The 12692-nt window shown below is 54.0% G+C and overlaps 1 protein-coding gene across 12 annotated transcripts in view; it reads left to right on the top strand.

The window, feature by feature from the left end:
- C1H10orf71 (chromosome 1 C10orf71 homolog) overlaps window positions 1–12692 on the top strand; it is a 27474-nt gene extending 14782 nt beyond the window's left edge. For 7 of the 12 annotated variants that reach the window (XM_023648154.2, XM_023648149.2, XM_023648124.2 and 4 more), the window contains 2 exons: window positions 3607–3709; window positions 7534–12692. In XM_023648154.2, coding sequence (XP_023503922.2) covers window positions 7681–11964 — 4284 coding nt within the window. In that variant the 5' untranslated portion in view covers window positions 3607–3709; window positions 7534–7680 and the 3' untranslated portion in view covers window positions 11965–12692. Of the gene's footprint in view, window positions 1–3606; window positions 3710–7179; window positions 7298–7533 lie in introns of all 12 variants that reach the window. The other 5 variants (XM_070264879.1, XM_070264875.1, XM_023648142.2 and 2 more) reach the window with 1 other exon arrangement.

The following is a 12692-nucleotide window of genomic DNA, read 5'->3' as shown; positions in this document are numbered from 1 at the left end:
GGCTTTCAGCTCTCCATTTGCACGCTGCGCACGCAGCCCACCTCTGTCATCACCTCCTTGTGGCCCAAGACGTGCACTCAGCAACAGCAGCTGAAGACATCGACGAGCGACCACCAGGCACCAGGCATCCTGTCAGTCAAAGACGAAGCAGGCCAGGGACCTGGCTCCCAGGAGTTTGCTGGAAACACAGATTCACAGCAGATAAAGTGGAATAAAGCAGTGCAAGTGATCTTTTAAAACTTCTACAAGGAACAGGAGAACAGGAGGAAGTGGTCAGCAGTTGGTGGCCAGGGGACAGAGAGAGACATTCCAAACAGAGGAGCCACCACTCCAAGGAGCCAAGCGGGGACACCCCTGGACCTGCAGCTCCTTCACCTCGCGCACCACAAGCCTGGAGGGATGGGGGAGCTGGGGAGAGCTCCAGCTTTCCCACCAAGAGCACCTTGAGGGTCCCGCCGAGACATCTGTAAGGGACCAGGAGAGAGAGAGAGAACTGTATCTGCACAAAGCAGCATATTCCAGTCCACGATGGTTTGACAGCATGGCGCAGCGCAACATGGGGAAAAGCCTCACGTGAGAAAACATTGTGGAGCTGGGGTTTGGTGACGACTGGGCAAAGGATGTTTCACTGTTCGTTGCAAGAAAAAGTTGATTCATGGATGCACGCTTAGATTTGGTGTGTTTGATACACTCTGATTCAAAAAGATGACCCCGGCAATAAGGCATCCTTCAGGGTAATTCTCCCAGCATCCAGCCCACAGGCAGACCCTTCACGCCCTCCCCGATGGCTGAACTGGGAAGTTCAGTCCAGTAATTCAAGCCCAGGGACCCTGCTCGCCCTCGTACAGTCTGGGGCTTTGCAGAAGCTGCTTGACCTGATACAAGCTTGACCAGCACCCAGCGCCTGGTGATGGAGTGTGGGAAGACCAGATAACGGGGTGCTGTTGAGTTCTCAAGCGTTGCCCGTGCAACACAGGGAGAGGCCAATATTTCATCTCTGACACCCAGAACTTAGATAACGTATCAGTTAATGACCATTGGAAACGCGGCTGTGAACAACACTCCGGTTAACGTACTCAAGAAATATCTGCTGGACACTGGCCCTCCAGAGGGATTCAAAGCCATATCCCAACTTGGAGCTCTGAGTGCAATTAGAGAGACAAACGGTGAAATGGCAAAGTCACGAAGGCACTTCTCATGTCTCCCTGATGAAAACGTGAGCCGATATCCACCTAAAAAATCAAGCCTGACGTGACCGGTAGATGCCGCAGTGCAGACGAACGCCTTCACCACGCCAGCCTGTTAGCCGTCCCTAACGATAATCTCCTCCACCTGCTTCCACCTCTTACCACACGCAGATCTCATATATTTTCGGGCTTGGAATCAAAAAGTAAATTAAATCCACTTGGATGCAAATTCACTCATTGAAATTTGTGATAACTGACTTTCAATAAAATAAGTCCTGCCAGGCTGGTCAATAGTGTGAATAATACCACGACAGAGGTGGAGGAATTCACTCATCTGTTTGACAGATATTTCTGGAGCTGTGCTCTATACTCCATGAGGAGGACGGCCTGGAGAGCCAGGCAGACACGGCCCCGACAGCAAAGCACCCAGGCTAGAGGATAGACAAACATTAAATAAAACCACCCCATTAAATACTTAATTACAATTATGGTAAGCACTGCAGAGGAGATGTGCATGGCAGGCTATGGAAGCATGTAACGGAGAACTTAAAACAGCCCTGAGAAGGGGCTGGCCTGGTGGCACAGTGGTTAAGTTTGTGTGCTCTGCTTCAACAGCCCAGGGTTCATGGGTTCAGATCTCTCGGTTGTCATACGGTGGCGGTTGCATGTTGCTGTGATGCTGAAAGCTATGCCACCGGTATTTCAAATACACCAGTGTCACCCATGGTGTATTTCAGCGGAGCTCCCAGACTAGGACAGACTAGGAAGAAGGACCTGGCCACCCACCTCCGCACAAAGTGGCCATGGAAACTCTCTGAAGAGCAGCAGGGCACTGTCTGATACAGCACCAGAAGGGGAGAGGATGGCGCAGAAAGACGGGGCAGGGTTCCGCTCTGCGGGACACGGAGCTGCTGGGAGTTGCGATCGACAGGACAGCACTAACAACTAATTCATTCGAGCAGATGCCAAGACCTTATTTACAACATGGCTCAGCAAAATGCAGTCTCTCCTCACTCACGCCACCTGAGGATAAATCACGCCCTTTTACCTGAGACGTGCTCCGTGAGCCAGACTGCTCACCGATGCAGGCTGCCTCCTTCAACGGGTCCAAAGCAGCGAGCAAGCCAGTGTTGGGCTGGCCTCGGAACAGTGCAATTCAGCGCCCGTGCCACTGAGCCATGCACCCAAGCATGGAGGGAGAGGTCCCCTAAATGTTCCCAAATCAAGGCCGCCATGTGCTTCTGCACCTGTGGCTCCTCCACGTGCCACACGGGTTGATTTCATCCTCATCCCTAAGATGAACATCGGTGGAGCTGCAGGCACAAATGGTCCATGTGAATTTTTCAGATGGCCTCAAGACCCAGGGCAGGCGTCCTCCTCAATAGCATTTCTCCTTCTTTCTTACTCCTTCTTTTCTGTGCCTCGGTTTGCCCTCCAGAAAAATTCGGGATAAAGATACCCAATTCAGAGCATTGCCACAAACGTTCATTCGGCTTCCAGGTTGGTGTGCACAGTACACAAAAGCAAATAAGGCTGTCTTCCTGGGTTCAAGGCATTTTCTTTCTAGTTGAGGAGAGAAAGAAGCAATCAGCAGCGCCTAAAACATATGATATATAATTATGATATATAATCTAAAGAAAAGGGAAACCCAGCGTGCCGTGGGGACTCGAAGGAGAGCCTGGGAATCAGGGACAGGACGGGGCCAACCATATGGCAGTAGACACAAAACAACTCCATGCGTCTCCAAAGAAATGTGCTCCACAAATCTGAGTTATTAGGATTATTAATATTATTAATAAACTACCATGAACTAAATTAATCCAGGAGCTGTGAGATGAGGAAGGTCTCGTGGAAGCCCCAAGGGTCTGCATTTAAAATTTGCAGAGTGGATTTATTTTAATTAGTTTACACTTCATTCTGAAGCACTCTTAAAATTCTCCTGGGCAGCTTTTTTGCTCTTTTAGCTGTCAAAATACATACTCCAGCCTCCTGCCAACAATAAATCGAACGGTGAGCTACTGCTTGCTGAGGAGATTCAAGTTCGGCCACTCCCGTTCTCTTTGCAGTTCTCTTTACTGCAAAACCCGAGATATTAATTCATACGGGAAAAGGACCTATGGTCAGATTTAATAGCAAAAAATAATTCGCAACTGGGCCAATCCTATTCGAAACCCCAAAGGCTTAAAACAGGTTCCTAAGGATTTCTTGGACCAGAGACAAATTAACGAATGTTGGAAGGGATAAAAATTGACTCTATATTGGTTTTCACCAAAAAGGCCTATGTTTGGAATTTTGTTAAGTGTGGACTAAAAACAGTTTGAAAGCCAGTTGTTTCACTGACGTTTCAAGACATCTTTTGCACTGAACACATGCTTGGCCTTTTGGGTTCCACTGAAATTATTTTTCTTCTTCTTTCTAGATGGGTAGTGATGACCACAAACATAAGCATGAGAAGAAGTTTTAAAACTACAGATTCTAAAGCCCAGCAAGACAGGCACCCGCAGCCCCCACTGCTGTAACAGGTATGGAACCAGCTCAAGAGCTGGCGTCTGGAAACACCTCAGGCTGTCAGCTACGATGCTGAGGGTTCCACTGGGCAGGGCGGGACCAGGGATAGGAGTGGGAAGATGAGGCCAGATTTATGACAGTCCCCTCTGAACCGAGGAAAATCAAAGCAGAGCTGAAGAAGTTACCTGAACGAAGCTAGCAAAAGGGAAGTCTCTCTTTTTCCTGAGGGAGAAGGAATGTGGTTCTTTTCTGAATACTCTAAATATCAGTAAATATCATCACTGTTAGGAATTAGGACAGACACCCAAGATCACTTAGGGTTCTGTGGCCACACATGACGGAAACAGAAATTGGACAAACGAAGCAGAAATGGATAAGTATTAACAAGAAATTGGAGCCCTGTAGACTCAAGATGAGGCTGAAGTTCTAGGCTGGGAAAGGACGCACAGGGAGCTCCGCCTCTGCAAAGATGTCTGAACACATTTCCATCCTTGCGTCGCTCCAGGAGAAATGGTCCAGCGGGGCTGGCCTGGGTCTCATGTCTGCGCCCAGGGAGGTCTCGGCAGGCACCTTGACTTACAGCCTCGCCAAGACTGAACACCATGGGAGAGGAAATTCCCCAAAAGTCTCAAGTGTTTTTACTTAGAGGGGGATGCCACCCTCAGCAAATTGGCCTTTAGTCATCATTGCCTGTCCCTCAGGGTTGCAAGGTGAACGCCTCCGTGTCACGAGTTGCATTGTATGCCCCCAAAATTCACATGCTGAAGTCCTAACCCCCCAGGACCTCAGATCTTATTTGGAAATAGGGCCTCGTAGGTGTAATTACTTAATATGAGGTCATTAGGGTGGGCTCTAATCTGATAGGGCTGGTGTCCTTCTCAGAAGGGGAAATCTGGACACAGAGACACACGCAGAGGCAAAAGGCACAGAGAGAAGACAGCCATCGACAAGCCAAGGAGAGAGGCCTGGAGCAGATGCCGCCCTCACAGCCCTCCTGCTGACACCTCGATTTGGGACTTCCAGCCTCCAGAACTGCGAGATAGTAAATTTCTCTTACTGAAGCCATCAGTTTGTGGTCACTTTGTCACGGAAGCCCCAGCAAACAAATACACTCCATTTCAGGCATTGCATCTGCATTCAAAACAGGAAGAAAGGGAACCAACGGAGTGGAGACAGCAGAAAGGGGAGAACTTTTCCCAGACACCCGAATGCTTCTATCTGTGTGACCAGAACCGTGTCGCGTGGCCCCGCGAGTTGCATGGGAGTCCAAGAACATGAGCATTTTGCTTCCACAGCCTGTAGAGAGGAAGTGGGTCAAGGAGCGAGGCTGGCCAGCCAGCAGGGTCTGAGGCTGCCGCTCCCCTTTCCCGCGGCCATCTAAAAGGCACGTTCTGTGCTTTCTGGGGAGCAAGCAACCTGCTTTTCAAGGCAGGGCTGAAGACACGGAAACCGAGGATGTAAACCTCAGAGCAAGTCTGTCAGTCATTTGCTGCAACTCAGGGTCGTTTCCCGCCTCCAGCAGACCCAGCTCAGGTCTTTCATTCATAAAAGCAAGTTAGACTGCCAATGAATCAGCACTGGAAATTCACCGGAGTGCTGTGGTCAAGAGAGGGGAAACAAAAACCTCAAGGAGTCTGGCCTCCAGGACAGGAAGACAAACACCACCACCGCTAGTGCGGCACCATCGGGCCGGCGTGGGAGGCCTCGCGCATGCGCCGTCCCGCACGGGATGCCCAGGTAGGACCGGGAACTCCTGACGCGCGGCCCTACCTCCCTGACAGGAGCACCTCCATCTTCCATCCCCTAAAAGTCCTGACAGTGTTCTTCCTGTGGCCAGCCAGGCAGGAAGGGAAGATTGCAGCCTCGCCAGCTCCTGCTGCTGATGTGAACGGGGCCAGGTTTCATCTGTCAGCTGAGGACTCCCAGCGTCCTCCTGGAGTCCCTCCTCTTGGGCCCGGTTTAGGGTCTATACTTGCTATTTTATCTAACTCTTAACATACTTATTTATTTACCCACTGCTCCAGGCCAGGCTTGTTCTAGACATTGGACATGTGTATCCCAGTGGTGGTGGTCAGGGTCCCAGCAGGAAGCAGCATCCTCAGACGGGATCCAGAAAGGAATGCGATGTATGACCTCATACCCATTAGGATGGCTCCCATCAAAAACAAACCAACCAACAAAAACCAGGAAATCACAAGTGCTGGCAAGGATGTGGAGAAAGCGGAACACTTGTGCACGGTTGATGGGAGTGTAAAATGGTGCAGCCACGGTGGAAAACAGGATGGCAGTTCCTCAAAAACTTAAAAATACAACTGCTGTATGATCCAGCAATTCCACCTCTGGGTGTGTGCCCAAAAGAATTGAACGCAGGATCTTGAACAGATATTTGTACACCCGTGTTCGTAGCAGCATTATGCACAGTAGCCAAGCCATGGAAGCAAGCCAAGTGTCTATCAAGAGATGAATGAATAAATAAAATGGTGTACATACATACAATGGAATATTATTCAGCCTTAAAAAAGGAGGAAATTGTGACACATGTTACAAAATGGATGACCCTTGAGGACATCATGCTAAGTGAATAAGCCAGTCATAAAAAGACAAATACTGTATGATTCCACTCATATGCGGTACCTAAAGTAGGCAAATTCATAGGGACAGAAAGTAGAATGGTGGTTGCCAAGGGCTGGTGGGAGGGGAGGAAATGGAGGGTTAGTGTTTAATGGGTACAGAGATTCAGTTTGGGATGACGAAAAAGTTCTGGAGATGGATGGTGTTGATGGTTGCACCACAATATGAATGTACTTAACACTGCTGGACTGCACATTTAAATGGTTAAGTTGGTTAATTTTATGTCATGTATATTTCATCACGATTTTCAAAAAGAAAGAAGAAAAAGAGAACATAATGAAGGAGCTATAAGAGAGCTGTAGGCAGAATCAGGGAGACCCCAGGATGTGGAGTTAATCAGGAAGTGTGTGAGGCATCCTCCCCACAGCCCCAGGCCCAGGGGAGCAGTGTTGCTGGGCTCAGCGAGTCAGGGCCCAGGGGAGGGGCCGTACTGCAGGAGGACTGCAGCATTGCCAGATCCGGATCCACCACCAGGAGCAGGGATGCGGGAGGAAGGCCAGGGATGCTGGCGGCCCCTCCCTCCAGGCTCCTACCAGCACCTCCCATTGGCCACACCCACGGGCGAGTCAGAGAGTGAAGGACTGCAGGCCATGCAGGGTCTTGGGGACTGTGCCCTCTTGGGGTGGCTCTAGGACAAGGACAACCAGCAAACAGACAGCCTAGTGTCTCCTGAGCTCCTGGCCCTTACAGTCTAATGAGGGGATAGGCAACAAAGACGTAAATTTCATTTAAATGGTGCTCAGTACCACAAAGAAAATAAACCGGGCCCTGTGAGAGAGAGAGAGGAGGGGACACCCCATGGAAGGTCAGGGCAGGTCTCTGCAAAAATGACACAGCTGAACTTTCTCTGCAGGGCAGGCTGGAGGACCGGGGAAGAGTGGATGTTGCAGCTCCAGTCCGAAGACCGGAGGCAATTCCCCTCTTCCCCTGGGGATCTGTCTTTTGGATTCGGCCCACCCACACTATGGAGGGTAATCTGCTTTCCTCAAAGTCTATTAATTTAAACGTCAATTACATCCAAAAAAATACCTTCATAGCAACGTCTAGACCAGCATTTAACCAAAAACTGGGCACCAGGGCCCAGCCAAGCTGACACATAAAAGTAACCATCCCGGGCTCCATTACCCATCTGGACGAGCACGTAGTTCTTGTATGGAGACGCTAGGCTGGATGTCCCGTTCACACTCTGCACTTCTTTCTTTTGCAGAGAAAAAAGGAAATCCTACTTTGCAGTTGCACCTGATCAACGGGAAGCTCTCATTTTGTGGGAAGAGCGCAGCACCTAACCCTTTGAGAATCATCACCCAGAGGCGCCCACTGGCTCACTGGAGACAGTCTTCCTAGCCCAGAGACGATGCAGGGGAATAAGAAGTGCACGGACGGGTTCAGCGACTCCTCGAGCATCGGCAGTGTGCTGGACGATGCAGACAGGGAGGTGAGCAGCCTCACAGACCGGGCGTTCCGGAGCCTGTGCATCTCAGAGGACACGTCCTTCAACGACGCCGACCTGGGCCTCTCCCCGGATACCACCCGGCAGGTGTTTGGGAATTTTCACCACACACACAGGAAGAGCGGCCTCTGGAGCCAGTTACCGTCACAAGGCACCGAGCACACAGGCTGGGCGGCCACGTTCCACCAGCAGCCCAAGTATGTCCAAGGGGAGGAAAGGTACCCCAAAGGCAGCCCCCCACTGACGCCAGCCCAGAGGAGACTGGAGGTGCCGGTGTCGGGCCTGAGGAGCAGCAACAAGCCTATTTCTAAAGTGTCATCGCTAATTAAATCCTTCGACAGGACCGAGAGCCAGCGCTGTGACAGCAGGCCACCTCCGGCTCTCAAAAATGCCCCCAAGTTTGCCCCTCTTCCGGAAAGTGGTGTCAACTTCTGCTTCGATTCTGCCTTTCTGACCGTCAGGAGGGTGCCGGCCGAGGTCTCCAGCAGCCATCAGGGGAGCCACCAGCCCAGCAGGAAGCCCGGAGAGCAGGAGACCCCGGAGAATCCCGAGATGGCTTGTCATGGCTCCAGCAGCTTCCTCCCCACGCCCGAAAATGCAGCCAGCTCCTTCGAGTCGAAGTTCCCCTCTGCGCCCCACAAGTCAGCCAAGGGTGAGCCTGGAATAGGCAAGGAGTGGCCTCGCAAGGGGACCTTTCTGCACAGTGAAAACAGTGCTTTTGAGTCGTGGAATGCCCACCAACCGAGGCTGCCCGAGAGAAAGGATGCCACCAACGCCGTCCCGGAAAGCAAAGCTCCCCAGCGTTACGAGGACACGCCCTTGGTAAGAGAGCCCCAGGCCCCTGAGCGCAAAGTCTCTCCCTGCCCGGTCCGGGCCAGCTGTGGTCAGGAAGAGAACAGGCTGGGAGCAGGGGCCGTCTCCACATCTGCATCCTGGGGATCTAGGGATCCAGGAGCCCAGGTATTCGCTGTAGAGGGAAAAGCTCCCAGCTCCCAGCCTGACCCTCAGCTGAAGCCAACACAGCCCCCCTGGAGGAAACCAAAGACTGGCAGAGGAGGGAAAGAAAGTCTGCAGGATGCTTCAGAAGAGAAGAAGCAGGCCAGCCGACGAGGCCCAGCCTTGTATACGAAGCACAATCCCCAGGGGCAATTTCCAGAAAACAATGCTCTTGACATGCCCGTGGACCCCAATGAGCATTACAATCCTCCTTTTAACATCAGTAAGCTTCTGACCCCCGTCATCCCCACCAAGAATGTCCTGGATTCATCTGACGGCCAGCCGGGGGAGACAACCTCCTCACCCCCAGGCCAGCTAAATGGCTACCAGGAGAAGGAGCCCAGTGACAGTCAGTCTCGGGACAGCTACAAGTCCAGAGCCCCCAGCCTCCTGTTCAACCTCAAAGATGTGCGGAGGCACGTTAAGAGCACCTACAGTCCCTCCCCTCTCTTGAAAGGCATGGATGAGAAGACCAGAGGCAAGCAAGAAGCCGTGAGCAATGGTGTCATCCTTCCCAATGGGCTTGAGGACAGTCCTCCAAATGAGCTTTCCAGGGAGAGACCAACCGATGCCCCTTCTGGATCGCACAGCGGTACCCAGAAGGACCCTACAGCCGACCCCAGCACAGCCGCTGCAGACAGCTATCTGACTCCTAGTTCACCTCCAGCTACCGCCAACGCCCCCTTCTGTGTCAATGGGGAGGCTGCCGACAGGAACAGCTATGAGAAGCATGACACCGACGGGGAATTGGAGGCGGGTGCAGCCAGGTCCAGCTGGTGTCCAGACTCCAGGGAAGTGGTGTCCAGGTGCCCCAGGAAGCACCTGTCACTGAAGCTTTGCAGCAGAGAGCCTGAGGTGGGGAGGGCAGAGGAGAAACCGAGGACCCCCAGCCTGGAGAATGGGTTCTTGAGATCCATCTCCCAAGAGACAGAACCTGAGAGAGAGGCAGGACTTCCGAACCCAAGCTTCAACCCGAAATTCTCCCCGGGGCCCCTCTCTCCTGAGGAGGAAGATGTGTTTTACAGTGACAGCCAGTCAGATTTCATGCCAGCCCTCAAAAGCAAGGCCAAAGTCAGCACCAGCTCTTCAGATCAGTCCTTTGCCTCCTTTGAGGATCCGCAGAAGACGTGGTTCAGCGAGGGCCAGTGGGAAGACAGGAGGAATGAGGCGAGTGCAGGTGCCGGTCAGAAGGACGAGAAGGAGAAAGTGATGGGGAAAGATGAGCTACAGTACTGCGCCTTAAGCAATGGGCCTGCGTGCGCAGAGGAGCACGGGAGGGGGGAATCGTTGCAAGGAGAAGGGGACCGTTTGTCTGGAGGTAGACCCCGGAAGGCGTCGAGAGAGGGAGCAAATTTCAGAGGCACTCGGATAGGAGGAAGTAGGGACACAGCCTTTTCACAAGCCAAAGACCTTACCCCCTCACCATCTTCCACTTCAAACAAGCACATACTGTTTGCAATTAAGGACAACACCCTCAGGGCCACCCCCGTGATAAAACCCATCATGCTGCCTCTCCTGAGGGCCCTGTCCTCAGAGGACCCGCTGGGCAGTGGCCACAGAGGGGAGGAATTGCCAAGGCCAGGCTGGGGCGAGGATGCTGGTGCGTGTGCCTCTGAGAGCCAGGACACACCCAGCACCCCGACACCCGCTAGCACACGGGGCACATACTTGAAGCACATGGCCCATGAGGGTGTGGAGGACCACGGGTGGGCGCCCAGCACGGCCAGGATGGAGACCTCCCAGCCAGCCCCAAAGGAACATGTCTCATCTCCTCCACTCATGGGAGAGAGTGAAGGGCTGAAGCCACCCGCAGATGCCGCATGGAAGGTCATGGCGAGTGATGGCAAGAGCAGTTCCCCAGAGCAGAGGAAGCTGGATGCTCCAAGGTGTATCCCCACAATTGCTTTGCCTGAAGGCGACTTAGAAGACCAGCCACCTCCTCAGCAGCTCGAGACCTGTTGGGAAGAGCAGGCGCAAGATTTCAAAAGTCACTTTTTGTCTACACCCAGAGCAGGGCCCCTGGGGAGAAGAATGGTCCCCGGTGAGATGGCTACTTCCCCCAATACCAGTTCCCTGGAGGAGAGCAGTGTGTGCTCCCCTGCCAACAACAGCATTTGGGACGATGCTCCCCAGGCCCCCAGCGACCTAGGCCTGCTGCCAGGGGACCCTCCCCGAGCCATCCCCTGGGCCAGCCCCGGCCATGCCAGGGTCACCCGGAGGGAGGACCTGACACATGCCCTCACGTGGGAGGCCGGCTCCGACCCCCAACTTGAGCCGTCCGCCGAAGACCTCAGGACACTGTCTCCACGAGGCTCGCTGCTGGACGTGGCCCCCGGCTCGGCGGGCCTTCCAGAGAAACCGGAGCCTCCTGCTCAGCTGGAGAGGGCGGCCGGCAAGCCACCTGCCGTCCCGCCCAAAACAGAGAAGGCCCTGCGGCGGGCAAAGAAGCTGGCAAGCAAGAGGAGAAAGACCGACCAGCTTCAGGAAAAACATGGTGAAGCCCGGGAGGAGAAGCCCTTCCCAGAGGATGCGGAGCGCAGGCCGCCGTCACCCGGAGAGAGGCCCCGAGCCAGGTTCCCAGCGGTCCGAGCCCTGCCACCCCCCATGCACCGCCACTCAGTGTCTGCCTTCTCAGAACCAGTCAGGAGGCGGCCAGGGGGGCCCCAGTCCCTCACGCCCCTGCCCCCTTACCCTGCCACCCAGAAGGTTCTCCAAGACCCTCAATCTGGAGAGTATTTTGTCTTCGATCTGCCACTCCAGGTGAAAATCAAGACCTTCTATGACCCAGAGACAGGCAAATACGTCAGGGTCTCCATCCCCACCTCAGAGAGGGGTTCCCCTGAGCAGCCCCTGCCGGACACGCCTGCTGCTCCCTACGTGCTCTACCCCGGCTTCCAGCCCCTGCCCGTGACAGCCTTGATGCCACTGCGCTGCTCCTCCCAGCTCTCCACCCCCACCTTCCTCAGGCAGGGCCCTCGCGCCACGGAGCCAGCCAGTGCCAGGCCCCAGAGCGCCCACGAGGCTGGCCTGCAGCAGACCCCTGGGCCTCCAGGCGACCCCACCCAGCACTCTGCAGGCCAGCGCCCCAGCGGGCCTCCCCAGAGCCCAGGGGAGGAGGGAGGAAATGCTCCAAGCCTGGGCATCATCTCCACCAACGACCTAGAGGACTTTGCCACAGAAGGCATTTCCTGAGAACTACAGCTCACTCACCCCCGCCCCAAAGAAACCCAGAAGAGCTTCCCTCCCCCTCCCCAAGAACATCAATCACTTACACACACACACTCGTGCCCCACACACACACATACACACGCCCCAACACATACTTAGCCATTTGAGATCCCTAAAGTCTCAAAGGAAGTGGGGATCCTGAGCAACCCCCCCGAAGGGCTCCCCAGTGCTCCCACTTCAGGAAGGTGCTGCTTGCATGACCCGGTCCCTTCTAAGCCCATCCCAGATGTCAGATCTGCTCCACTTCTTTTCTCCTCCCCACCCTGCCTCCCTGTCCTCCTTTGGCCCTGCCGCTGGGGTGCATCCACCCTGTTCCTAAGGGCTGTTCTGCTCCAGCACCCCCACCCACCCCTTCTCAAGGGCAGGACCGGGCAGTGAGCAGACCCTGAGCCCCCAGAAACGCTGCACCTGCTGAGGCCTGCCCCGCAAGCGGCTGCCCAGCGCAGCCCCTCGAGGTCGGGCCTGGCACAGAGGGTGGCGACTCCACCCTCACCCTCACTCAGACACAGCTGCCTTCCAGCTCACCTCGGGCGGAGAGGGCTGAGGACCGACTCGAGGCAATCTCGCAGAAATGTTTATTTGAATAGAATGGGTTCTCTTCACTGAGGAAATTTTCCTCCGAAGGCTATTTTCTGATAAAGAGAAGGCTACCTTGGAAAAAGTGAAACAAGTTTGCAGATGTGGTTCTGTCA

Source organism: Equus caballus, chromosome 1 (genome assembly GCF_041296265.1).
Source record: "Equus caballus isolate H_3958 breed thoroughbred chromosome 1, TB-T2T, whole genome shotgun sequence".
NCBI lineage: Eukaryota > Metazoa > Chordata > Mammalia > Perissodactyla > Equidae > Equus > Equus caballus.
This window is presented reverse-complemented; position numbering and strand designations above follow the sequence as displayed.